Source organism: Xyrauchen texanus, chromosome 23, assembly GCF_025860055.1.
Source record: "Xyrauchen texanus isolate HMW12.3.18 chromosome 23, RBS_HiC_50CHRs, whole genome shotgun sequence".
Taxonomy (NCBI): Eukaryota; Metazoa; Chordata; class Actinopteri; order Cypriniformes; family Catostomidae; genus Xyrauchen; species Xyrauchen texanus.
Genome location: NC_068298.1, coordinates 40,790,709 through 40,818,471, shown reverse-complemented (window position 1 = coordinate 40,818,471; position 27,763 = coordinate 40,790,709). Strand labels below are relative to the sequence as shown.

The 27,763-nt window shown below is 38.9% G+C and overlaps 2 protein-coding genes across 3 annotated transcripts in view; one reads left to right on the top strand and one right to left on the bottom strand.

Annotated features, from left to right (window-relative positions):
• Positions 1 to 3,197: 3,197 nt before the first annotated feature.
• On the top strand, positions 3,198 to 24,006 carry LOC127663339 (histone deacetylase 3). Its single transcript, XM_052154876.1, has 15 exons — positions 3,198 to 3,357; positions 5,798 to 5,880; positions 6,278 to 6,420; positions 6,973 to 7,054; positions 10,443 to 10,499; positions 10,649 to 10,704; positions 15,109 to 15,242; positions 15,504 to 15,584; positions 18,056 to 18,129; positions 18,204 to 18,268; positions 18,355 to 18,444; positions 18,541 to 18,599; positions 19,741 to 19,820; positions 21,528 to 21,685; positions 23,540 to 24,006. The coding sequence occupies exons 1-15, from the start codon at positions 3,303 to 3,305 to the stop codon at positions 23,607 to 23,609; spliced, it is 1,287 nt and encodes a 428-aa protein (XP_052010836.1). The 5' UTR covers positions 3,198 to 3,302; the 3' UTR covers positions 23,610 to 24,006.
• Positions 24,007 to 24,031: 25 nt separating this feature from the next.
• LOC127663338 (myotilin-like) overlaps positions 24,032 to 27,763 on the bottom strand; it is a 60,615-nt gene continuing 56,883 nt past the window's right edge. For both annotated transcript variants that reach the window (XM_052154874.1, XM_052154875.1), the window contains 3 exons: positions 26,915 to 27,080; positions 25,855 to 25,988; positions 24,032 to 24,988 (listed from right to left, as the gene is read on the bottom strand). In XM_052154874.1, the coding sequence (XP_052010834.1) occupies positions 24,858 to 24,988; positions 25,855 to 25,988; positions 26,915 to 27,080 (431 nt within the window). In that variant the 3' untranslated portion in view covers positions 24,032 to 24,857. The remainder of the gene's footprint in view (positions 24,989 to 25,854; positions 25,989 to 26,914; positions 27,081 to 27,763) is intronic.

Below are 27,763 nucleotides of genomic sequence, written 5' to 3'. Positions count from 1 at the left end.
CCAAAAGTATTGGCAGTGACATACATTTAGCGTTTCGCAAAGTTTTCTGCTTCAGTTGTTGTGGTGTTGATTCACATTGTTTCTAGATCTTTGTGCAGAGTGATCAGATGCATTTTAAATAATTTCAAAAAGCTTCTATCACAAAAAAACTAATTTCACTGTTTTTTGGCCCTGGAACAAAATGACCAGCTAACATCATTTCACTAATCATATCAGCAGCACCTGGGAAAGTGTGAATGAGTACTAGTCAGGTGAAATCACTCTATCATTCTGATTGGATTATAAGAGCAGACTGATTGCTATAAAAGGAGGGAAGAAGTGCTTCCAATCATGGTGTTCTTATTAGCAATGGTTACCTCTAAATAAAGACGTTCAGCCATCATCGCTTTGCATCAAAATGGTCTCACCACCAGTGCAGAGCTCAATATTGGCAGCAGGTTGGTGTGAGTGCATCTGCACGCACAGTGAGGCGAAGACTTTTGGACAATGGCCTGGTGTCAAGAAGGGCATCAAAGAAGCCACTTCTCTCCAAGAATAACATCAAGGACAGACTGAAATTCTGCAGGAAGTACAAGGATTGGACAGCAGAAGACTAGTGCAAAGATATTTTCTCTGATGAAGCCCCCTTCCGACTGTTTGGGAAAATCAAGTGCTACAGCTGGAAAATCGATTGTCCGGAGAAGAAAAGGTGAATGCTACCATGAGTCCTGTGTCGTGCCAACAGTGAAGCATCCTGAAACCATCCATGTGTGGGGTTGCTTTTCATCCAAGGAAGTGGGCTCTCTCACAATTCTGCCCAAAAACACTGCTATGAATAAAGAATGGTATCAAAACGACCCAGGAGCAATTTGGTGATGATCCGTGCATTTGCCAGCATGATGGAGCACCATGTCACAAGGTAGGAGTGATAATGAAGTGGCTCAGAGATCATTACATTGAAATTTTGGATCCGTGGCCAGGCAACCCCAGATCTGAATCCTGTTTAGAACCTGTGGTCAATCCTCAAAAGGTGAGTGAACAAGCAGAAGCCCACAAATTGTGATCAACTCCGAGCACTAATATGGCAAGAATGGATCTCCATCAGTCAGGATTTGGCCCAGAAGCTGATATCCAGCATGACAGAGGGAATTGCAGAGGTAACTGTAATTGCCACTGTAAATATTGACTCTTTGCATATATTAAATGTTTTTGCCAATAAAAGCCTTTAAAACTCATGAAATTCTTCTCATTGTTTTCCAGTATACCATAGAAACATGTGAAAAAATATCTCCAAATACTGAAGCAGCAAACTTTGCAAAACACAAGATTTATGTCACTGCCAATATGGCTGTAGTTGTATTTATGTGATTGGCATTTTACACATTTGTGACTGTCTACAACTTTGAATTCAAAACACAGGTTTTTGATTATTGTCTGTGAGTGCAGATTGCAACAATCAACTTCAGACTTTTATTTTACTATTATTAACATCGTTGCTGTGAGTGTAAATTTCAACGTACTAATACAGATATTAATAGTACAAGTTCTCAAATTAAAACCTACAAGCTTTCGAGTTCTGCTACTATCTTCATAGCACAGAGGGTCCCCAAAAGCGAGTTGTACTCTGTGGGCGTTTCACCCTGAAATTTGAGCTCAAACATGCACATATCTTCAAAAACACTTCCTGCTTCAGCCACTGGATGCAGTGAATTTCAGGTAGCAGAGACCGGTTACAGAAGAACTTTCGACCTAATGCTGCCGAATTTACAATAAGATCAGTCTGGGACAATTCCAAACAAATTGTTCCAAAAAGAGTTGTAAAACATGCTATCAATTTATTAGTATTTCTGGATAAATAAGTTAACTACTGGACAGGAAACTGACATATTACATTTTTTGTGTGGATATTGACTATACTGTATGTGGAGGGCGGGGCCAGGTCGTGATTCCGCATTCTTTTTTTTTTTTTTTTGTTAATTTTATTGTTTCCCTCCCCTTGTCCCCTCCATGATCCAGGTAGACGGGGATGACCTGCCAGCAGACAGGGTAGAAGGCACGCCCATTCTAGCTCTTCCTTTTCAATAAGTGACAGATCAGGAAACCCAGAAGGCTCGTGATGAAGAGCAAAATGATGAGACGGAAGTGTGGATATGTTGGAGGAGGCTCACCCACACTGGGTGTCTCATAGTCTGTCATCCACCATCTTATTTGACAGTCCACAGTCTCCAAAGTGAACAAAAGAAGGAAGGTTGATAGGGAAGATAACATTGATAGGGAAGATAACGCTCAAACTTAACCTAAAAACTGGACACACTCTGTTTTTCCTCCAGCCTTAAGGAAGTTGTTTTTGTTGTCACACCAACTCACTCCTTTGGCTCGGAGAGATAATCAGCCACTCAGCTCCGTCAGGGTATATTTCTGCTATCAAGTGTCTTTATCTTGCTATCCAGGCATGTGGTGAGAGGAGCTTGGCCCACACCCTCTGTTTCCACCTCAGACATATTAGAAATTGTCAACAGAGCCAGAAAAACTGTGCATTTCTCATTCTGTTGTTTTACATTTTTTACTTAGATAGAATTATGAAGAAAAAAAAATGCTATGAAAGCCATTGTATTGCTCTTCGAGTACAGTATCGTTTTGGGAAAATGCTATGCAAGGCTGACGACCATTAGACTGAACCTCATGTACAGGTTTCTAATGCTGGCAAGTCCTTAATTAATGTTATACATCTGTCCACTTTGCGTTAAAGTATATTTTCATAGGTTACTAATGTTGAATAAGTGTCATTGAGCATTTATAACATGTGAGGTAATTAGTTCGCTATTTGGCAAGTATTGGATTAAATTCTCCATTTTTATTCCTGTTGTTATAACTACATATCAGTGATTTATAATGAATCTGTAAATGATGTATTAGTCATTAATGAACCCCTTTATAAACCCCTTTATTTGCATAAGAGAATACAAATAAAATCTTAAAACTTATTAGGCTTTAATATTAGACATTTCAAATTAAATAAAATGATTTAGGTGATGTGAACACTCTAGGTAACAGTATCTTATTCCAAAGATAGCTGATGACTAGCAGGACAAAAGGTTGTGTTTAAAAGGTTTGTACATCAACTATCCTGTTGATGGCGCTGTGTACATTATTCATTCCGTCGACCACAACAGCAGACATAGATGAAGAGGAAGTGACATGTTTTTCCGGTAATGCAATGAAGATGGAGACAGTGAGGTGACGAGAGTAAATATATTAATAAAATAAAAATTCAGTGTGACCGAAATAAGCTATTACATTGAGTACGTTCACATAGCGACATAATGACGAACAGAACGGCGTATTTCTACGATCCAGACGTGGGGAACTTTCACTATGGTGAGATCAGATCACACTGTTTGTGTTAGCAGATGTGGCTAATACATTATTACACTCATAATGTTCAATATTTACTTTTGTAATTGTTTACATATAACTGGAGCATGGGTGCAGGCATAAGTATTTATTTATAAATAAGAACTGTGTGGTCTGGACAGCAGGCTGCACATTTGAGTCCAAATGTCTGAGAGCACTAATAAAGTGCATCTATTTTCTTTTCTTTTTTTTTTTTAATACAAGATTTTTCTTTACGATTTATATTGTCAATATATCGGTTTGAGTGAAAGTAAAATTGAAAAATCATCTTGGAAGAATTTTTTGTACAAATCTTTTTCTTTTGGTCAATGTCACAAATATGCTTTCATTTGATTAATTATATAAAAATACTTTTTTATTTATATTTATTCATTCAACATCATAATTCCTATTTTTTCTTGAATTGGATTTTTAATCTCAGATTTTCAACGTGGTTTCAGACTTTCATACCCCATTGTAAAATGTGTGCCAGATTGATAGTCTGGATTTATTCTGCATATGTCATTTATTCACAAACTCTTATAACAAACTGATGATCAGATTCAGATATACAGTAGATTGCATTAACCCTCATGATCTACACGAGTGGCCAACAGTTTGGAATAAGGTACAGATTTTGCTCTGATGGAAATACATTTGTACCTTTATTCACCAAAATGGCATTCAACTGATCACAATGTATAGTCATGACAGTAATAATGTGAAAAATTACTATTACAGTTTGAAGGGAAAAAAAATTGTTCAGAACTTCTTAAACTACTTCAAAGAGTTGTCATTTAAACATTCACCACGTGCAGTAATGACAGCTTTGCAGATTCTTGGCATTCTAGCTGTCAGTTTATCCAGATACTCAGGTGACATTTCACCCCACACTTCCTGTAGTACTTGACATAGATGTGACTGTCTTGTCGGGCACTTCTCACACACCTTACAGTCTAGTGATCAAACAAAAGCTCAATGGGGTTAAGATCCATAACACTCTTTTCCAATAATCTGTTGTCCAGTGTCCAAAAGTGACTTTTTCTTTGCAATTCTTCCCATAAGTCCTGCACCCCTGAGTCTTCTCTTTACTGTTGTACATGAAACTGGTGTTGAGCGGGTAGAATTCAATGAAGCTGTCAGCGGAGGACATGTGAGGCATCTATATCTCAAACTAGAGACTCTGATGTACTTATCCTCTTGTTTAGTTGTACATCTGACCTTCCACATCTCTTTCTGTTCTTGTTAGAGCCAGTTGTCCTTTGTCTTTGAAGACTGTAGTGTACACCTTTGTATGAAATCTTATGGAAATGTCATTGCATATGGCCTTCATTTATCAAAACAATGATTGACTGATGAGTTTCTAGAGAAAGCTGTTTCTTTTTTTGCCATTTTTGACATAATATTGACCTTAAGACAGTCTATTGCATACTGTGGCAACTCAAAAACAAACACAAAGACAATGTTAAGCTTCATTTAACAATACAAATATCTGTCAGCAGTGTTTGATATAATGGCAAGGGATTTTCTAGTTTCTAATGAACAATTTAACATGATTACTCAAGAATAAGGTGTTGGAGTGATGCTGCTGTCTAGATTTGATCAAAAATGACTTTTTTCAAATAGTGATGGTGTTTTTTACATCAGTAATGTCCTGACTATACGTTGTGATCAGTTGAATGCCACTTTGGTGAATTAAAGTACCAATTTCCTTCCAAAAATCTGTACATTATTCCAAACTTTTGGCCTTCAGTGTTTGCAGATTGAGATGAATGCATATCTCTCAGTTTCGCTTCACTTCAACAATGACAGTTTGTACAAAATGCTCTGGAATCCAGTACGTATAAGCGTAAACCTGTGAATTCAGACAGTGTCTAGTAAATGTAATTTAAGGTTTGTAAAGAAACATTATGTGAGTTTAAGACTCAAGAACTCTAAAATGTTTATCAGAGAATTTGATACCGTAGTAAAATACATGAGACCAAATACTAATTGTCAACCAAAATGAGGAAAAGTCATAAATTAAGAATGTAATATCTCTATGTAAATGGATAGTTCAACGGAAAATTACAATTCAGTCATTATCGAGTACTCACCCTTCAGTTGCTTCAAACCTGTGTGTCTTCTGTGAAACACAAAATACGATGTTAGGCAGAATGACAGCCTCAGTCTCCATTCACTTTTATTATATGGGAAAGAGCTGCATTAACATTCTTCTGAATATCTCTTGTGTTCCAATGGGAAAAAAAATAGATACATGTTTTTCCTGATATGAGGGTGAAAATAATGTCAGAAATGTAATTTTTGGGTAAACTATTTCTTTAACTATTAAAAGATATTTCGGTTCTCTCCAAGGTTTAAAACACTACTCCAGAATAAGATAGGATGCCTTTACTAATTTATATATTTGTGGTTTTCACTCCAGGCGCTGGACACCCAATGAAACCCCACCGACTGTCTCTCACACACAGTCTAGTGCTGCATTATGGACTGTATAAGAAGATGATGGTATGAGCAATCTCTTCAGCACTTCTCTAGACCAGTGCCTCTCAACCAGGCATCGGCAAACTTCCAGCGGTGCTGCAAAATGAAATATTTTTGAAATAAAATGATTTAAAAGAGGTTTAAAACAAAATATCTTGCAACCTTGACAAACAAAATGGACCAATCTTGGAAATTCTTGAGACTTCAGGAATTAAGATTTATAATCTGAAAATATTGACTGAGTGGGGTGAGGGTGGGCATTGGGTTGGCTTGGGAGGGGGCCTGCAGATGTTCTTGTGATCAGTGGGTGGCTTTTGAGTCAAAAGGTTGAGAACCACTGCTCTAGACCAATCACGTTTCTCTGAAAATATGTTACGCAGTTATTCACATCAGATCCTCATGAGCTAAGCTCTGAACGCAGGTTTTCAAACCATACAAGGCATCCCAGCATGACATGTGCAGGTTCCACTCTGAGGATTACATAGACTTCCTGCAGAAGGTCAGCCCAAACAACATGCAGGGCTTCACTAAGAGTCTCAACGCCTTCAACGTAGGAGACGACTGGTAAATAGCCTCATATTTTCAAAAGGGACGTCTCTCATGTTGTACCTGTATTCATTAGTAGCTGTCTTTAATTGTGTTAAAGGGATAGTTAATGACAGTAAAAATGAAAATTCTGTTACCCTCATGTCTGTCTTACCCTCATGTTGTTCATAACCTGTATGACTTTCTTTGTCCTGTGGAATATAAAAGGAGATGTTTGGCCTTTTACTTTGTATCTTTTTTCCATATAATAAAAGAGAATGGTGACTGAGGCTGTCATCATGCCTAACATTTCCTTTTGTATTGCATGGTAGAATGAAAGTTAAATGGGTTTGGAACAACATGACGGTGAGTAAATTATGAGATTTTTCATCTTTGGACCGGGTGAAATATCTCCTTAATTAGCAGTAGTACCTACCATAAGTGTAGTATGCATGGTAAAATACTGTGTTTCAGTTCAGTTGATTGTAATGGGCCATCCAGCTTGTTTATTTTTTTTTTACATATATTGAAGTCTTACCTCTCTGTATAATCTGTTCAGTTTTTTTTTTTTTTTTTTACGTTTGTGTTTAGTCCTGTCTTTCCAGGTCTGTTTGAATTTTGTTCAAGATACACCGGTGCCTCCTTGCAAGGAGCAACTCAGTTAAACCACAAGGTGAGATGGTGGGAATGTTTTTGCACTTCTGCATGGATTGTAACAATTGTTAAATTACACAGTAACGTGTTTGTGGCAGATCTCTGCCTTCCCTATGAAGGAGGAAGTGGGAGTCAGGTGAACAGTTCACATAAGACTTTAATTGGACGCACTTTCACTTGGACACAACGTAAAACTACTTTTCAGCACACGCTGTTGACTTTCCGATCCAACGCAGAATGCACATGTTGGAGGCATGCACCTCTCTCTCTTCTGGCTGATTGGGGTATTCGGCACTAGGTGTCCATCCTTACAGCCCGGCCACGCCCTCCTTGTCACAGTGTTTAAAAATTGTGGTGACTTAATCAGAATCGAGGCAAAAGCTTCTCGCAGTAAAGAGAAAAGCCCAACTGAAAAGTGAACACATTCGTGTAATTGAACACCGCTGTTCCTAACTTTTCTACAACATACTACGATGCTGTGAACTCATTACTGTCGCCTCTACTATGACCTGATTCAATACGTAAATGAATTAACGTTAAGTTATAGGGATGCATCGATACTACTCATTAGTATTCGTTTTGGGCTGATACTGGGGGTAAACACTCGTACTTGGTATCGTATCCTTAATTTATGTGTCCAAGCACAAGTACATAAACGTATTTCTCATATCTGCACCTGCTGTTCTTGGGACTTCTAAGACCAGTTTGAATACATGTTGGTGATTTGGGTGTTTAAACCATTTAAACCTAGCATAACAGTTTTTATTTTCTCCATTTTTGCATGATTAAAATGCGACTTCTGTGCACACACTTGCGCTTGTCAGTTCTCCATGATGTTTTTACGGATAAATATGTTGGATTGATGAAGCCAACACACTTATCTGACTTTGTTTAGGGTTTTTCCAAAACCAAGACCATAATTATCAATTGTAACTTCCTGGAGCATTCAAGATACATCCACCGAACAGACCTTCAGACCTTTTTCCTTCGTTCCGTGATGCTTAGCGTGAAATGTGTCAGTTACTTCCATTGTAATGTAAACACAGCTGTTGTTGCTGTGTACATCTATTCTTTCATTGCAGTGTTGGCATTTTGAGGAGAGGGTGTCTGATTTCATGGTGACATACATCAATCACTATATCAGTGTGTTACTGAACGATAATAAACTGCAAATAAGTCAAAGACAAAGAAAGTGCAAACAAAACCGGCACGCTATTTCTCCCAGATGCAGTTTAAATTTAACCTAAGCAGAAATATCCATTGTTTTAGTGGAGTACCTGTGTTAGATCAGCTTCAGATGTGTGAGCTTGACATCTTGTCCCCCTGTATGTTCAAATCAGACAGACACACTGAGGAAGAGCTGTGGAGTTCTCATCCTTGGTATGTAATCGCTTTTTCAAGTTGTCCCATCAGACGGTTTTTCCTTTTAAATCTGCACGTAAATTTAAACTTCTGTTCGGTGGGTGATTGACTGGTGAGTGACTGGTGGTGCTTTGCTGCTGTCTGGGACGCATCAGGATGGCTTTTTAAACCTCTAATGTGATGTGGTTTTTGACTACCTCTGTGTTTTTTGTGATCCAATCACAAAACATTTTGCACCCCGTTTACAGCTATATTTAGCGCTGACCATTTGTGATCTGATCATCTGATACGCGTATTATTATCAGCTCTAAACAGTGTCTAAAATGACTGCAGCCAGAGCTAGGGAACAGCCTCCGGCGGAAGTCGCACCCACATTCGTTTTCCCAGTAAGACCACTGGAAAAAGCTGGATATCTTTTCTAATGGAAAAATGGTTTTCACACAGTGGATGATCAAATATCCGAACAATCCCATAGACTTACAATGGCAGAATGTTAAAACGGCCCAACGGAATGTTCTAAAATTCTAACTCCCAACTGCCAAAAAATTCTGATGTAAACAAACATGCACAAGGCCTGCCTTTAGGTTACATTATCTATCCATATAATGTATCTATCTTTCTAAAGGTTTTATCTAAAGATCTGCTTTACAATCTCTTAGGGCTGCAACGGTAGACAAAATTCAGTGTTTGGTACGTATCTTGGTTTTGGGGTCACAGTTCGGTATGAATTCGGTACAGCAGGGAAAACAAAGAATCTTTATTTATTTTGAAAACGCAGTGGCTGATTTATGGCTACACTATGCATATTTCTTCAACAAAATTGCAATACAAAATTTCAGAGCCTCTTATAGGGGGCCCGAGTAGCTCAGCGAGTATTGTGCTGACTATCACCCCTGGAGTCACAAGTTCGAATCCAGGGTGTGCTGAGTGACTCCAGCCAGGTCTCCTAAGCAACCAAATTGGCCAAGTTGCTAGGGAGGGTAGAGTCACATGGGGTAACCTCCTCGTGGTCACTATTAGTGGTTCTCACTCTCAATGGGGCGTGTGGTAAGTTGTGCATGGGTCATGGAGAGTAGCACGAGTCTCCATATGCTGTGTGTCACCGCTGTGTCATGCACAACGAGCCACATAAGATGCACAGATTGGCGGTCTCAGAAGCGGAGGCAACTGACCGCGCCACCATGAGAACCTACTAAGTAGTGGGAATTGGACATTCCAAATTGGGAGAAAAGGGGATAGAATACAAAAAAGAGCCTCTTATCTGCACATTGTAAAAACATCCTAAAAGTTTTTTTTTTTTTTTTCAGGAAAATCAGAATATCCACATTGTCACAGGAGAGGAAAATATGTGTAATTACAGCATGTGCTTGTTTGTATAGAGCGGGCACTACAGAATTGCTGAAATGCATTCTTGTAGGAACTTTATAATGGGGCTGAATCTCGCTAAGCAGATGTTTATATCCTGTGTTCTCGACGACTGAGTATGTTCGCATATTTGCAGCAATAAATACTTCTATGTCATTCAATATTGCTTTAACCCTGTTTGATCTTGCAGCACAGTTTCTTGTGTACCATGTGACGCTCTGTTCTGTTAAGTTTTATTTCTGTGCATTTCCATGTTGATCTGCAGTCTTTTTTCATATTAGTTCCAAGCGTGTTAGCGTGTTGTTGTTTAGTATGTTGATTTAATATTGGTCTCACGCATGCTAAAATATGTAATCATTTGTGTGACTGCGTGTACCGTACCGAAGGCCCTGTACCCATTCAGTTTGGCGTGGAGACATGCCCCGTTGCAGCCCTACTATATCCATCTTTTAAAACTTTCAGACAAAGGTTGTCAAGGTTTAGCCAACATCACAATTTGTTTTGACAAACTTAACCTATCTAGTTACAAATGTTGTTTCATTTTATCTGGAGTAACATCAGATGGATATTTTCAGTTCTCAGGTGTCAGTAGCATATTGGTACAATTCTTGTGTCTACTCTGCTTGAACTCCTGCATTGTTTTAGACTAATAATAATAATATATGCTGTTCTTTATGTAGTTATGTGATATTGCCATAAACTGGGCTGGAGGACTACATCACGCAAAAAAGTTTGAGGTAAGCATCTGCTCTCTCTCCATGGATTAAAAATAATAATAATAATAATAAAAAAACATGATTTTCATATTAACAATCACCTGCACTTCAGCAAGCATGTTATGTTTAATTAGTTAAACATGAAATATAAAATGATTTTCCATTCACAGGCGTCTGGATTTTGTTACGTGAATGACATTGTCATCAGTATTCTTGAACTGCTGAAGTAAGTCACATTAGAGATGTAGATGAAGTATCCACGGCAAAATTGATATGAATGTATAAGGGAAATGTGGGCTGATTTTAGCTATAAGCAGTATAGGTGGACGTTAAGGTCCCATGAGCCACCAGGGGGCCCGAAAAGCAAGGTTTTGTTTATACATTTTATTTTTAAATATAATTAAAGCTGTGATTTTAAGATTCGGGCAGCTGTAATGGCTCAATTAGACAGTTTGTGACCTGTTTCATGTGCCATTACTGTATGACATCGGTGCCATGTTTGTGACCAATATTCCTGTGTCTGTGGAAGAATCGTGGATGAAATATTTTTAAATGTCCGCAAAAGTCCAATTTGGCAATATTTTTGCTATCTTCAGACCTGTATAAACTTCCTGGGACTTGGAATGGATCAAAATACATTTTGGGGTGTTTTTCCATTCACTGCCATTTGTTCCTCCCGCTGATGGTCACAAATATAGTGGCTGCGACGAAAAGTGATGTCTCTGAAACAGGTCAATTGGGAGCCCCCTAGTGGCCTGAGAGGGAAGGGAGAATGTAACTGCAAGGAGAGAGTTGTAGCTAGATGTGAAGGGTGTGTGCACGGCTTAAGGATTTTTCGTTATCATGAAGCACACCTACAAGTCGTGAGTGGAAAAAATAATATGCTTTTCACTTTTTTGAAATTTACTTCAAATAGTCAAGTCAGGTCAAGTGGTTTTTATTGTCGTTTCAACCATATACAGTTAGTACAGTACACAGCGAAACGAGATAACGTTGCTCCAGGACCATGGTGCTACATAAAAACAACATAGGACAAACACAGGACCACATGAGACTACACAACTGAATAAATTACCTATATAAAATACATATATATACCTATATAAAGTGCACATGCAAACATGTGCAAAAAGTACGGGACAGTACAAGAAATTTCTGACCACGAACTGGACAATAGGCACAGTGAGAGAGACAGTAGTGCAAAAAGATGACAGTTTCTAAAAACGTAAACATAACATACTATGAGAGTGTTCTATGCACATAGCAGTTATTGAGGTAGCAGCCAGTTATAAAGTGACAGTAATTAAAGTGCAACTCAGGGTGTGTGTGTGTGTGTGTCAGTCCAGTCTCTGAGTATTGAGGAGTTTGATGACTTGGGGGAAGAAGCTGTTACACAGTCTGGCCGTGATCACTCAAATCAAATCACTTTATTGTCACACTACCATGTACACAAGTGCAACAGTAGGTGAAATTCTTGTGTGCAGTTCCGAGCAACATAGCAGTCATGACAGTGACGAGACATATACCAATTACAATAAACAACATACTTACACAACACAATTTACATATCAAATGTACACATACTTACACAACACGATAATTATATACAATACACACAATATAGAATACACAATATACAATACAATAAGTAAGGAGTATATGAAATATATATATATATATATGTATATGAAGTAGTATATTGAGGACAGTATGTTGACAGTCCAGTGTGAGATTATAGATTATAAAGTGCAGTGCTAATTATTGATCCTGATAGATCAAGTGTTCAACAGTCTGATTGCTTGGGGGAAAAAGCTATCATGTAGTCGGCTGGTGCGGGTCCTGATGCTGCGATACCGCCTGCCTGATGGTAGCAGTGAGAACAGACCATGACTCGGGTGGCTGGAGTCTCTGATGATCCTCCGAGCTTTTTTCACACACCGCCTAGTGTATATGTCCTGGAGGGAGGGAAGCTCACCTCCGATGATGTTCCTGGCAGTTCGCACAACCCTTTGCAGGGCTTTGCAGTTGTGGGCAGTGCTATTGCCATACCAGGCGGTGATGCAGCCAGTCAGGATGCTCTCTACAGTGCTGGTGTAGAACCGTGTGAGGATGTGTTGGTTCATTCCAAACTTCCTCAGCCGTCTCAGGAAGAGGCGCTGGTGAGCCTTCTTCACAACGGCCTCAGTGTGGACGGACCATGTGAGTTCCTCAGTAATGTGGACACCGAGGAACTTGAAGCTGCTGACTCTCTCCACCGGTGCTCCATTGATGGTGATGGGGCTGTGTTCTCCGTCTTTCTTCCTGAAGTCCACAACAAGCTCCTTGGTTTTACTGCCGTTGAGGGAGAGGTTGTGCTCTTGACACCAGCTTGTCAGAGTGTGCACCTCCTCTCTGTAGGCTCTTTCATCATTGTCAGTGATCAGACCTACCACCGTCGTGATCGCCAGCAAACTTAATGATGGTATTGGAGCTATGTGTTGCCACACAGTCATGTGTGTACAGGGAATACAGGAGTGGGCTGAGAACACAGCCCTGCGGGCTCCAGTGTTGAGGGTCAGTGATGAGGAGGTGTTGCTGCCCATTCTAACCACCTGACGCCTGCCTGACAGGAAATCCAGGATCCAGCTGCACAGCGAGCTGTTTAAGCCCAGAGCCCGGAGTTTCTCATCAAGCTTGGAGGGCACTATGGTGTTGAATGCTGAGCTGTAGTCTACAAACAGCATTCTCACATATGTGTTCCTTTTTCCAGATGGGAGAGAGCAGTGTGTATTGTAGATGCAATGGCATCATCAGTGGAGCGGTTGTTGCGGTAGGCAAACTGCAATGGGTCCAAAGAGGGGGGCAGAACAGAGCAGATGTAATCTCTGATTAACCTCTTGAAGCATTTGCTGATGATGGGGGTCAGAGCAACAGGACGCCAGTCATTTAAGCAAGTGATTGTGGCTTGCTTCGGAACAGGCACAATGGTTGATGTTTTGAAGCATGTGGGGACTACAGACAGGGAGAGGGACAGATTGAAAATGTCCGTAAAAACACCAGCCAGTTGATTCGCGCACGCTCTGATGATGCGGCCCGGAATGCCGTCTGGACCCGCGGCTTTACGGACCGAATGCTTCGGTACCTCTGGCCAGACGGCAGGAAGGTAAAGAGTTGGTGTGTGGGGTCGTCCACAATGCTGGTTGCTTTGCGGATACGGTGTTTTTTGTAAATGTCTTTGATGGAGGGAAGAGAGACCCCGATGATCTTCTCAGCTGTCCTCACTAGCCTCTGCAGGGCTTTGCAAGCCCCAAACTAGGGAATGATGCATGCAGCTGCTCAGGATGCTCTCAATAGTCCCTCTATAGAATGTAGTGAGGATGGGGGGTGTGAGATGTGCTTTCCTCAGCCTTCAAAGAAAGTAGAGAAGCTGCTGGGCTTTCTTGGTGATAGAGCTGGTGTTGAGGGACCAGGTGAGGTTCTCCGCCAGGTGAACACCAAGGAATTTGGTGCTCTTGACGATCTCCACAGAGGAGCCATCGATGTTCAGTGGAGAGCGGTCACTCTGTGCTCTCCTAAAGTCAACAACCATCTCATTTGATTTGTCGACATTCAGGGACAGGTTGTTGGCTCTACACCAGTCTGTTAGCCGCTGCACCTCCTCTCTGTATGCTGACTCGTAGTTCTTGCTGATGAGACCCACCACGGTCATGTCATCTGCGGACTTGATGATGTGGTTCGAGCTGTGCATTGCTGCACAGTCGTGAGTCAGCAGAGTGAACAGCAGTGTACTGAGCACACAGCCCTGGGGGGCCCCAGTGCTCAGTGTGGTGGTGGTGGAGATGCTGTTCCCGATCCGGACTGACTGAGGTCTCCCAGTCAGGAAGTCCAGGATCCAGTTGCAGAGGGAGGTCTCCAGGCCCAGCAGGTTCAGCTTTCCAATCAGGGGGTGAGGAATTATTGTGTTGAATGCTGAGCTGAAACCTAGGGTGAGGGCCAGATGGAGGGTTGTGTGATGGCGTCGTCCGTTGAACGGTTTGGACGATACGCAAACTGCAGTGGGTCTAGTGAGGGGGGCAGCTGGGTCTTAATGTGCCTCATGACGAGCCTCTTGAAGCACTTCATGATGATGGGTGTGAGTGCGACGGGACGGTAGTTGTTGAGGCAGGACACTGAAGACTTCTTTGGCATGGGGATGATGGTGGTGGCCTTGAAGCACGTTGGAATGACGGCGCTGCTCAGAGAGATGTTGAAGATGTCGGTAAGAATATCTGCTAGCTGGTCTGCACATCCTCTGGGCACTCTGCCAGGAATGTTGTTTGGTCTAGCAGCCTTCCGTGGGTTGACTCTACGTAGAGTTTTCCTCACATCCACCATGGTAAGACAGAGCACCTGGTCATTGGGAGGAGGGGTGGTCTTCCTCACCACCACGTCGTTCTGCACTTCAAATAGTAGTGCATTGTAACAAATACATTTTTCAGGTACAAATATTCAATTTAAATTCATATCATAGATCATGAATGCTGCATGCATAATTATAATAGCTAATTTAATTAGATTTAGATGTCAACTGTCACATCAACTACCCATATTTAACTCTAAGCTCTTAATGTCTACATGAAGATATCTGTACCATAACTCTGTTTCTTTATAGGTATCATCCACGTGTGCTTTACATTGATATTGACATTCATCATGGTGATGGTGTTCAGGAAGCATTTTATCTGACAGACAGGGTCATGACTGTATCCTTCCACAAATATGGGAACTACTTTTTCCCAGGAACAGGTCAGTTATACTTTCGCTTCCTTATAGAAGTTTAAATCATTTTTTACAGTGTCGTCCACATTGTTTTTATCCATTGTACTGTTAATATGATCACTTCACTGAGTGCTGAGAGGAGAAATGCAATTTTCGATTAAACTAATAAAAAGAACCTCTAAAGAACTTTACAAAACCAAAAAAAAGTTTTATTAGCATTATGTATTAAGTTAGGTTTTGTGTTACGGTCTTGTAACTAACCGTAAATGTTGTGTTGTATTTGTTAAGGTGATATGTATGAGGTTGGAGCAGAGAGCGGCCGCTACTATTGTCTGAATGTCCCACTACGAGATGGCATTGATGACCAGAGTGAGTTGATCTTGATATTTGATCGATATCAAAGTCCCAATCATGTAATTGTAATGGTAAAGCCAAGGGTGCTGTTTCATTGTCATATTATAAGCAAAGATCTCATTTTAACAGCTTAGTATTTTTCAACAAAACTCTCACATTATTTCCTGCAGCACTACTAAATCTACATGGCATGGCAGAGTAAATAATATTTTATGCAAGTTATGAGTTTGCAGTCTGAAATGAGAGAGAAATGCTTGACTCAAAGATAATAAATAGACAATGCTGTGATGTTCTCGCTGGCTTCACAGAAAACCAGACATACAATGTGACATGTTTAGTGCAATTTGCGAAATAAACGAGGTTACCATGGAAAACCTAGTAATATCAGGGAATTTCAAAATTGTTAGTTCCAGGCTTGGAAAAGCCAGTTAAAATCTGAAAAGTCATGTTGCTATTTTTGTTTTCCTCTGCTCTAAAAATTTAAAGGCTTTTTGTTGCCTTGTGAATAGTAACAGGCCATTCAGATTGAATGCATTTGTAACACCTATAAGAACTTATTAATGAATAATAAATAGGTATTTGTGTCAGTTGACACAATTGGTTCAGCTACTGGAGCGAAGGGAAATGTTTAAAATGAAACTCACAAGACCAGAATTGAATGTTGCAAAATACCGGCTTTTGTATTAGAATAAAAACAAAAAAACAAAAATATATACACAATGGGTTTAGTTGAATACAAACAATGAAAAGAAAATAATAATTGAATGACAATGTTATTTATATCACAGTCAAGTTATGACATTGAGTATGTCACTTCCTCAATTAGTTCTATTATCAATCTATCAAGTTCACCCTTAAACTTGAATGTCTATTAACATCACCACATTCAAGCTAATTCAAATCCAGTTACAATGGTACCACATCAAAGTTCAAAACAAATACAAATTACCCTCAAACCGTAGGAATGGCTCCTACCACTCAACTCAGATCCTCAGTGAGCAGATTAAAGTATGGTGAGTAAAAGTCCTTGTCCAAACAAAATATATGTCCAAATTAAATCAAGAGTTCAGATATCCGTAGTGTTTGTGTATGTGTGGGGGGAAATGTAAACATGAAGATGAGTGAGGGGGTTTCTTGCAGTGAGGCCTACCACACCGTAGAGTGTAGTAATAACAGGACGGGTCCAAAAATCCTGAAGAAAGGGACGTCTCCAACTATTTTTCAGGGTAAGCGGATCGCCATCAATTTCACCAGCATTCCATCCATACAATGGGAAAAGAACCAAAAGAAACAAACAAACAAACAAAACAAATAAAACCTGACCGATTTCACCAAAGCGGCTGGACACACACACACACACACACACACACACACACCAAATGGCGGCGCCCAGTAAAACCATGCGTTCGCTTGCTTTTTTCCAACAGCACTGATCACACTTGTAGAAACTCCCACGAAGATCAAAACCACTGACCACGGCTTATAAAACTTATAACACTATATTTCTTCCGGCAGTTACATACAACTTTTGTAATACTAAATTACATCTCAATATAGGGTTTTCTTATCCGCAATATAGCTAGTTTCAAAAAGGTTTCGTTAGTTTTCGTCCTCTGCCGCAGTACAGGTGCCTCGCTTCGTCAGTACACACCCCCGGAAAAAAAAAAAAATTCCCGCTCCAAGAGACACCGGGACAATGGTGTGGAGCTATTTGCCGTCAGCTGATTACCGATTGGCCAAATAGTATGTCAATCTTATTTGCTAAGATTAATCAATATTAACCCTTTGTAACTCTTGAAAACACATTTTAATAATACATCACTAACCAAAGTGATTTTATAAGGTTTTCCATATACTGTATGTATATATATAGAGAGAGAGAGAGAGAGAGATCAATCACATATTATCTGTTACACATTCTCACGCTAAAAAAAAGCTAGGTGCAATTAATAGACATTCAATAGACAGAACGCGGGCGTCTCGAGACGTGTTTTTAAAAGTTGAGATGTCTGCATGAGATGTGCATCAAGCACTTGATTATATAGAAAAACAATTAAAAAAAAAAACAGTAAAGATGGAAAAACACATTTGGTGTGAATGACCCCTAAACTGTTATTTTGGGTCAGTGATGGGTTAATATGGCTCACAAATCAGCCCATTGTTCAAAAGTGCCTGCAGTTGTTGCTGGCTGGCAGAAGAGGCCCTAACCCTGCCTGCATCTGTAATCCTCTCCAACCTGGGACTGCAAGGCCAAGTAGCCTGCCAGGATCAGCTCGGGCCTCTTTCTCCCATCGCGCACTAATCAGTCTGAAGGATTCATTAGCGAATTGGTCTAAATCAAGCTTCTTAAAATTCTGATTTTTAGATTTTAAAAAAATCTGTATCCAGTAAATCGCATCTGATCATGGAAAAATATGCTAGTTTTCTCAGACGTTTGAGACTTTCTGTTACTACATCTTGCTTTACATTTACTTGTATTTTGTCAGGCTACAGGCAGCTGTTTCAGCCAGTTATCAAGCAGGTGGTGGACTTCTATCAGCCGACTTGTATCGTTCTTCAGGTGAGAGTTTATCCTCACAATCAATCTGAATATTGTGTTTGAGTTGTTGCTCATGTGTGTGATTCTGTCGGCAGTGTGGTGCAGATTCATTGGGTTGTGATCGATTAGGATGCTTCAACCTCAGCATACGTGGCCATGGGTAAGTATTCTTTAACTTCACATAGTATTTTAGAAATCTTGCTTGTGAAACTCCTTTATAATCTGCTTGAAACCCTTGTATTCTAGGGAATGTGTGGAGTTTGTGAAGAGCTTCAAGATTCCTCTGCTTGTTCTTGGGGGAGGAGGGTACACGGTGCGAAATGTTGCAAGATGTTGGTGCGTCCATTATAAATATATTAATATTACAGTATATAAGCAAGTAAGATTTGAAGCATTTGTAGTATGTGTGACTGTTCTCTTTCTCATTTTTAGGACGTTTGAAACATCTCTGCTCGTTGAGGAGTCCATTAGCGATGAGCTGCCATATAGTGGTATGTCAACACATTACAACTTGATAAGCGTACTTGAGACTGCAGACATCATGAACTATTCCACTGTGTTTATTTAAAATGGCTATTAATAAGTGCTTATTTACAGAATTGATGTCTTCTAGGTTAAAATCAAAGTGGGAAAATTTACACCCGCCACCAACCAAATAGATATATTTTTTCCAGATCAATGCAGCGGTGCAAATAGCACATTAAGGTGCTTTCACACTTGATTCGATTGATTTGGTCTGAACCTGAGTTCGTTTTGTCCCGCCTGCCCCTAATGGGCTCTGTTCACATCATATTATTTGGTCCGATTGCATCAACAACATGTGTACTAGTGGCAGCTGTTTACCACTGGAACTAGGTAACAACTCAAGAAGACATCCGCTTTGCTGTGTTATTATAGTATTCATCTCTTTAGATTTACCACCACAACTTTACATGCACAAAATGACACTTGTGTTTGTCTGCCACGGATGCATTGAATGTGCAATGATGTGAAGAAGCCTGCAGATGAGTTGCAAGTGATGTGAAGAATGTGAGCTGCTCTCTAAAGGAGATTTATTTTGAGATATGGAGGAATGAGAAAGGCATTATAACATAATAATTTCATTCAGGAGTCATTGCGTTCATATCATACGATTGCATTCATATCAGCAGCAAACCATACTGGAGTTCACATGAACCGTACCACAAACCACCTTTTCAAGCACCCGCGAGCCGCACCCTAGTTTGGAAAACAGCAATCACATCATCCAGATAAACCAAACTTTGACGTCAAATGAACCCGGGTACACACCAAATGTGCTAGTGTGAAAGCTCCCTACAAAAACAAATTGTCGCAGAGAGATATTGAACAGAGTCAGTAGTACAGAAAAGAGGAAAGGTTCCACACACTGCTACGGCTTACAACCCAAATAATAGTGACTTGTCTGAGTCCACTAACAAGGCCATGGTCTGTGTGAATGCAAAGACAACTGGGTTTCCTTTCACTTAGTGAATTTAGAAAATTCTGCATTCACAAATGTCCCACCCTGGTTACAATGCACTGGTAAACTTACCCAAATTAACATTTTTCCTTTCAGAGATGTTTTCTTTTGAAAATACGATTAATTTACCTCTATATTTGTCCTCTATACAGAATACTTTGAATATTTTGCTCCGGACTTCACACTTCACCCAGATGTCAGCACAAGGATAGAAAACCAAAATTCTAGACAAGTATGTTGTATTCTCCTAAAAATTTTGTTTGTTTTTGTGCCTTATTTACATGTATGTTCTTAGGAGTTGGTTCTAATGAATTTACCATGAGAATATTATCTAAAAATGTAAATTAAATATAAATGAGAATTTGCATAATGTGAAAAATCTAAAAATATCACTACTCAGATCTGCTATAGAAAATGAGTCAAATATATTATGGATTATTTAATGGAGCTTGGAACTATATAGAATATTTACAATATATTTGTGATTTTGTCACACATTTTTGTTTTGTTGACAATATAAAATAATGCAACATCATGAAAAACATGAAGGGATACTTGAAAAAAATGAACATTATTTTCATAGTTTAAAAAGCCTGGTATTCTCACAGAGAACTACTACTTCGTTCATAGCTCAGAGCCAAAAAGAAGTTTGAAATGGTTGAGAAGCAACATGCTGTTTGTGAACATTCAGACACTGGCCATGCCGCTGCGTGAGGCGTTTACGGGAGCATATAAATATGAGGATGCTCAAGACTAAATGTAAAACATCAACTAATAAGACATTAGAATGTGTGGTCAATGACTGCATGCATCATCCTATGAATAGAATTGACACGTGGTCAGTAAAATAAACTGAATCATCCACCTGATGATTATATAAAGTGCTATATATGCAGTAGCTAATGTGTCATTTGTAATGTTTACATTTTGCATTCATGCTGCTTATGCTCTAACATGCTACACGCGGTCATAACATGCGCCAATTAAACTCTGTTATTATAATTTATGATGGCACTGATACTACTGCAATGATGGGTGTATGAAAGACTGTTACTGGGCAGAATACAGACAAAGAAAGATGATAGGCATATCTCACTTAGAGCAGATGTGTGAAGCAGCATATCAAACAAATGAGTGAATGGGCGATTAAGAGTGTGTGGCAGGGCGGAGGGCGGGGCCGGGTCGCACCTGGTCCCGTATTAGGCTAATGAAGCCTCTGAGGTTTAAAGGCCAACTGCAGAGTATCGTGCGGGAGAGAGAGATCGTTAGCGGACATGTCCGTCATGTGTGAGTTTATGTCTTCTTTTACGTTTATCATTAAAACTATTATTTATATTGAAAAGCCGGTTCTCGCCTCCTCCATTCCATTGAATACCCCTACAGAGTGTTTGAGTAGAGCTGATTCGTTTTGTAGATTAATTAAACAAAAAAATCGATGTGAACGATTGTGCAGATGTAGGTATGTTTGCACCAGCTCGCTAATAACTCTGCACGCTGGTGTGTACATGTTGACTGATTTTGTTTAGAGCCGGCACAAAGTTTACTATTCCATTTAAGGTGCTTTTTATTTAGCCAGTTATGCTTCCTAACTTGACTTGTTGCGACTTGCAAGTTGTTGGACCATGTTAAAACAGATAATAGCATCTCTGTCTCTCCTCTTTCAAAGTTCGTTTCAGTAAATCATTTAAACACTGAAAATGTTTCACTGAAGTGAACATTAGAAACCCTTTTCTTAGGTAATATTTTGTTTCTAGAGTAGGTTTTGTCATTCATTTGTCAAATACAGCACACTGACTATAGGATGGATCTTTACCTTTTCATGCATGATTCAATTGATAGTTAGCATTGAACTGAATACCTGAGATTATTTGTATAAAGTTGCAGCACAAATGTTTGTCAGCAGTTGACTTAAATGTGATAACTACCTTTTGGTCTGCAGTATTTGGAGCAGATTCGCCAAACTGTATTTGAAAACTTGAAGATGTTGAATCATGCACCGAGTGTTCAGATCCATGATGTTCCCTCTGATATACTGAGTTATGAGCGTCCAGACGAGGCTGATCCTGATGAGAGGGGGTCAGATGAGAACTTTTCCAGGTGAGCTGGACATCCAGCACTCCTTTGTCTGGTGATGATACATATATAATGATACATTATATCATTACATGATGTATGTACAGTGGCATGCAAAAGTTTGGGCACCCCTGATCAAGTTCTGTTGCTGTGAATAGTTAAGTGAGTAGAAGGTGAATTGATCTCCAAAAGGCTTAAAGTTAAAGAACATTTCAAGCAAGATAAGTGTATTATTTTTGTTTTGCACAATTTTTGAGTGAAAAAGCAAAGGAGCACCATGCAAAAGTTTGGGCACCCCAAGAGATTTGAGCTCTCAGATAACTTTTACCAAGGTCTAAGACCTTAATTAGCTTGTTAGGACTATGGCTTGTTCATAGTCAACATTTGAATAGGGCAGGTGATGCAAATTTCATAGCTTTATACATACTCTGACTCAAATCTTGTCCCAACAATCAGCAGCCATGGGTTCCTCTAAACAGCTGCCTAGCACTCTGAAAATTTAAATAATTGATGCCCACAAAGCAGGAGAAGGCTATAAGAAGATAGCAAAGAGTTTTCAGGAAGCCGTTTCCTCAGTTTGTAATGTAATTAAGAAATGGCAGTTAACAGGAACAGTGTTCAAGTTGAGGTCTGGAAGACCAAGAAAACTTTCAGAGAGAACTCTAAAAAGGCTAATCAAAATCCCTGTTTGACTGCAAAAGACGTTAAGGAAGATTTAGCAGACTCTGGAGAAGTGGTGCACTGTTCTACTGTGCAGCGACAACTGCACAAATATGACCTTCATGGAAGAGTCGTGAGAAGAAAATCTTTCCTGCATCCTCACCACATCAGAAGTTTGCAAATAAACATCTAAACAAACCTAATGCATTTTAGAAACAAGTCCTGCGGACTGATGAAGTTCAAATATAACTTTATGTCCCCAATGAGCATTTGGAGAAAAAAAGAAAACCTCTCCAAATGTTAAGCACAGGGGTGGATCGATTGGACTTGTGTTGATGCCAGTGGCACAGGGGAACATTTCTCTGGTAGAGGAAAGAATGGAGTAAATTAAATACCAGCAAATTCTGGAGGCAAACTTCACACCATCTGTAAAAAAGATGAAGAGGATTGCTTCTACAACAGGATCATGATCCTAAACTCATCTCAAAATCCACAATGGACTACCTCAAGAGGCGCAAGCTGAAGGTTTTGCCCTCACAGTCCCCTGACCTAAACATCATAGAAAATCTGTGGATAGACCTGAAAAGATCAAGACGGCCCAAGAATCTCACAGAACTAGATGCCTTTTGCAAGGAAGAATGAGCAAAAATCCCACAAACAAGAATTGAAAGACATTTAGCTGGCTACAAAAAGCTATTACAAGCTTGGATACTTGCCAGAAGTACTGATCATTCAGGGTGCTCTAACTTTTGCTTTGGGCCCTTTTCCTTTTTTGAAACTGTAAAAGATGGAAATAAGATTCAAATTGCTTGAAATATTAAAGAAATGCGTCATCTTTAACTTTATGCCTTTTGGAAATCAGGCCATCTTTTGCTCGCTTAGCTATTCACAGGAACAGAAATTTTGATCAGGGGTGCCCAAACTTTGCCTGCCACTGTATGTCCAAATGTTTAAGACCACTAGTGAAAATGCTTCATGTAATTACAAATTATCAGCATAATTATAAGAGTGAAAAGTTGTTTTATACATTTCAGAATTTCTTAGTATTTGGTACATCCTGCTTTTTATTAAATTATTTCCTTGTTTAAATAAGATTTAAAATTTCAGATTGACATTAACAATAACAAATAACTGTTACTTGCCTAAATGTGTTTGTGTTCAATAGCCTGACCTTGTTTTTGAAGCTTTTTCTGATCAGCTACTTTTGATTCATCACAGGCCTGAAGCTGCAAATGAATTTTATGATGGTGACCATGATAATGATAAAGAAAGTGATGTGGAAATCTGAAGATCATCTAGTGTCCCGTTTCTTGTGTGGTTTTCTGTACACTGCCACAAAGGCAACCATTCCCTTCATCTATAGGACTTAACTGCTTTGTGAAAGCTAGTTTGATTTTAGTTTTTTTTTGTTTTTTACCCATACCGTAACTGTGTAGTTCACAATGTTTAGGAGTTTTCACAGTCATGAAACATTTTGCACCTCTGTTATAAAAACCCAAACAAAAGGGAATTTCACTTTGATTCCCGTGTACTCCAAAAAAAAAAAAAAAAAAAAAGGTTATCAACAATCATGGAATAATGGCATTTCATTGATGTACTATGCCTAATATCCAAATATTGTGCCTCATATTTTTCATAATGTCATAGTTTATGGAGTGTTTCTGTAATAAATTTGTTGAAAAATGTCTTTGTCAAATGATTGTGCTTCTCATCTGATCACTGATACATTTTAATGCACATTTGAAATTTAGCTTGGACAACACAAGTAGGCAGTCAGTCAGGGAAAGGCACTACAGAGTTAAATGTGCAGTATTGTCACAAAACAGTTTACTCAAATATACTTGTCTCATCATATATAATACACAAACAGTGTCTGTATGTTTTGTGATGAAACTTTTGTTCTAGTGGCAACTCCAGAGATAATTCCATCAATTTTGAAATGTAAAACATCATGATCATAATGTACTTCGGAGTATATCAGTCAATAACATTGCACACATTATATTCAGTTTTCACAATAGCAGTTCCACCGAGAACAATTATGACCAAAGCGTTATTAAACTCGAATTTATGCATAGCCAAACAAGCAACAACCATAAGATACATTTATACTTGTATAGAGTGCAGGCCGTGTAGATTCCAGGGGGGATGGGGGGAGGTAACCCACCAATAATCAAAACAAGCAAGTTCAACACCCCCAATGTTCAAGCCAAATCTTCGCCCTTGATTGAGTGTCATAAATATTACCATTTCCGAGAGACTAGTCATTTTTCTTCCATCCAAACCAACATGAGAAATTGTGTTCTAGCAAAGTCAAGTGCCAAGGTGAGATCACTGATTTAACTGGAATCGTACATTTATTTCCAGTCATTACTTGGGAAACACCAGAGGCACTGGCTAAAGTGCATTTCACAAATAAATGAAAGACTATGAGGGGGAAATGAGCAACTAAACTATAGAACCAACTCCTTTACTGAGTAATACAACCACATAATATCAGATCTCACTCTCATGAACACATGCGTGACACGAGCGTCTATAGTTCTTCACTCTCATATAGAGGGGCGGTATGCCGAGGAAGAGGCTCTGTACTCAAAGTGGAGAACTGACTGACCGGAGGAAGCATTTTCAGTGGCTTGGCGGGAGGGGCAGTCTTGTTCAAGCGAGCTGGAAGAAAAGATACACCTTTATTTAAAGGCAATAAAAAGGAACATTTCAATTCACAGAGAATTCTAGATTTGGTTAGAACTGCAGTCCTACTTGATCTAAAACTACTTTATATAACAATTTAAAAATGCTGTTTAATGATTTTACGTGCCGTTTTCATGAGCTCATTTTAATGGGTAATTTGGACTACATAGAAAATATTTACATAAATATTTTATAATTGTTTTTTTTTTTAAATATATATATGAATTAAGCATAAAATATCATTCAGTAATAATAAATAATATGAAAAAAATCTAATAATTAAGATACACATAATAAATATAAATCTTTGTTGTTTAATGTTTGTAAAATAAATATTTATACAATTCAATGTTGGTACAACTCTATAAAAGGATAGTTCACTCAAAAAATCATTTACTCTCTATTCTCTTATCATTGACTTTCTTTCCTCTGCAGAGCACACATCTCAGCTCTGTAGGTCCATACATTGGAAGGGAAAAAGCACATAGAGGCAGCATAAAAGTAAGCCATATGTTTAGAAGTGATATGATAGTTGAGGGTGAGAAACAGATCAATAGTTTTGCACATGTCAGATCACTTTTGAAGACATGGATTAAAACAGTGAGTGTTTTACTTATGGATTACTTTTATGCTGAAAAATGTTTTCACTCTGGAACAATTGAAAGGGATTTCAATCCTATTTTCGGTTTTTAGTCCCTGATTTTAAAACATTATTAATCGTTCTTTTATTTAAAAATATAATTTCTGGTCAGAACAAACAAAATGAAAACATTTTAGTTTTTAACCCCTGACAGAAATGACACTCATCAGCTTTAACTTCGAACCAATACAGCAACACTTACTGCCCACATCTAGTCTGGCGTTGCAGTTGGACATGCCCGCTTCATTAATGGCAGAGACGGTGTACCAGCCGGCGTCAGACTTCATCACTGAATCAATGATCAGACACTGCTTCCCTGAACTGTCCTGAGAAAGACTGACACATGCAAACACAAACATTAGACATTTTGTACTTCTAAAAAGACCAGATGAATAAATATTTGCTGAATCTTTTTAAGAATTATGGCATAAAGATACCCCCAAAAACGTATGGGTAAAATTATTTTTAAAAAGTGCATGAAAATCTCTTGCATTGGAACCATATTCTGTAACCATCAAAACCATGCAGAAAAAATGCTTGGTGCTCTGGAGGACAATTCAGGACAAGTCTTAACTGTTTTAGTGCACAATGGGTTAATCTGGTGGTTTCCATTTGTAGTCTGTGAAGTCTGAACAATAAAGGGTTTTGTGTGAAATGGTATAATGATATGTAAGTTCAGGAGAGTTAACCCCAAACACACACATTCATTTAGTTCCAAACCTGTTTGACTTTATTCCATAGATCACAAAAACGTTTTACGTTACGGCACACTTTTCATGTCAAATTGTGCAATGCGTCTGATGTGGCGAATTAGTGCAAATAATATTTGAGAGCTGCAGTGGAGGGGTAGATTTTAAATGAATAATGATTTAAAATTTGGTCTGTTCCTCACACAAAGCTATCATATGATTTTAGAAGCTTTGGAATATGGTACATGAGTTGTGGGATTAATTGTATGGTACTTTATGATGCTTTTGATCTAGACAGTCCAGATACACATTGTCTTTAATTGTATGGCAAAGAGCAGCCAGGACATTCAGCAAAATTACTTGTTTTGTTTCACAGAAGAAAATAATATGAGGGACATGAGACTCAGTAAATTAATTGAGTGATCTGTTCATTTCACCAACTGGCAACTGTCATCAAAAACAATAATGATATCTAATATGTATAATATTCTACTGTATATGTTTGGAATAATGAAAAGCATTTTGTATTTGCACATAAATCTGATCATGGTTTTATGGTGGTAAATGACAGACCTCATTCTCATTGGGTCGATACACAGCATCTCTTTATCTTTCTTCCAGTATATCTGTGGTGTTGGAGATGCAGCCACTTTACACTCTAACTTCACTGTATCTCCCTCTAGAGCTCGAAAATTCCTCATCTTCACCACGAATGAGGGAGGACACAGGTGCTCCTGAGCTGAGCACACAAAAAATGGCAAAATATCTCACATAACAGGAATGACTTGAAGCAATATTATATATTGGGGTCTACAAAAAATATTTCACAGCTTTTTTTAAATCATTAAATCGTTGCATTAACAACCATTTAAATGATAATACTTTACAAGTCAAGCATATAAAATGGGCGTAGTATAGAACAGAAAGGAACACACATTCAATGTACATTTTGAAACATTAAGAAAAACACTCTTAAAGCTACTAAGTTAAAGCATAACTGTAGTTCTCATTCCAGAAAAAAAATAAAATAAATGTTTACACACCAATCAGCCACAACATTAAAAGCACCTGTCTAATATTGTGTAGGTCCCCCTCGTGCCGCCAAAACAGCGCCAACACGCATCTCAGAATAGCATTCGGTAATAATATTCTTCTCACAACAATTGTACAGAGCGGTTATCTGAGTTACCGTAAACTTTGTCAGTTCAAACCAGTCAGTCGGTTGTCTTCTCTCGTCAACAAGGTGATTTTAGTCCACAGAACTGCCACTCACTGCCATATTTAGTTTTTGTGCTTTTAATATTGTGGCTGATCGGTGTGTGTGTGTGTATATATTAGGGCTGTCGATTTAACGCGTTAATTCAGTGTGATTAATTTTACCAAAAATAACGCGTTAAAAAAATTTGCGCAATTAATCGCATG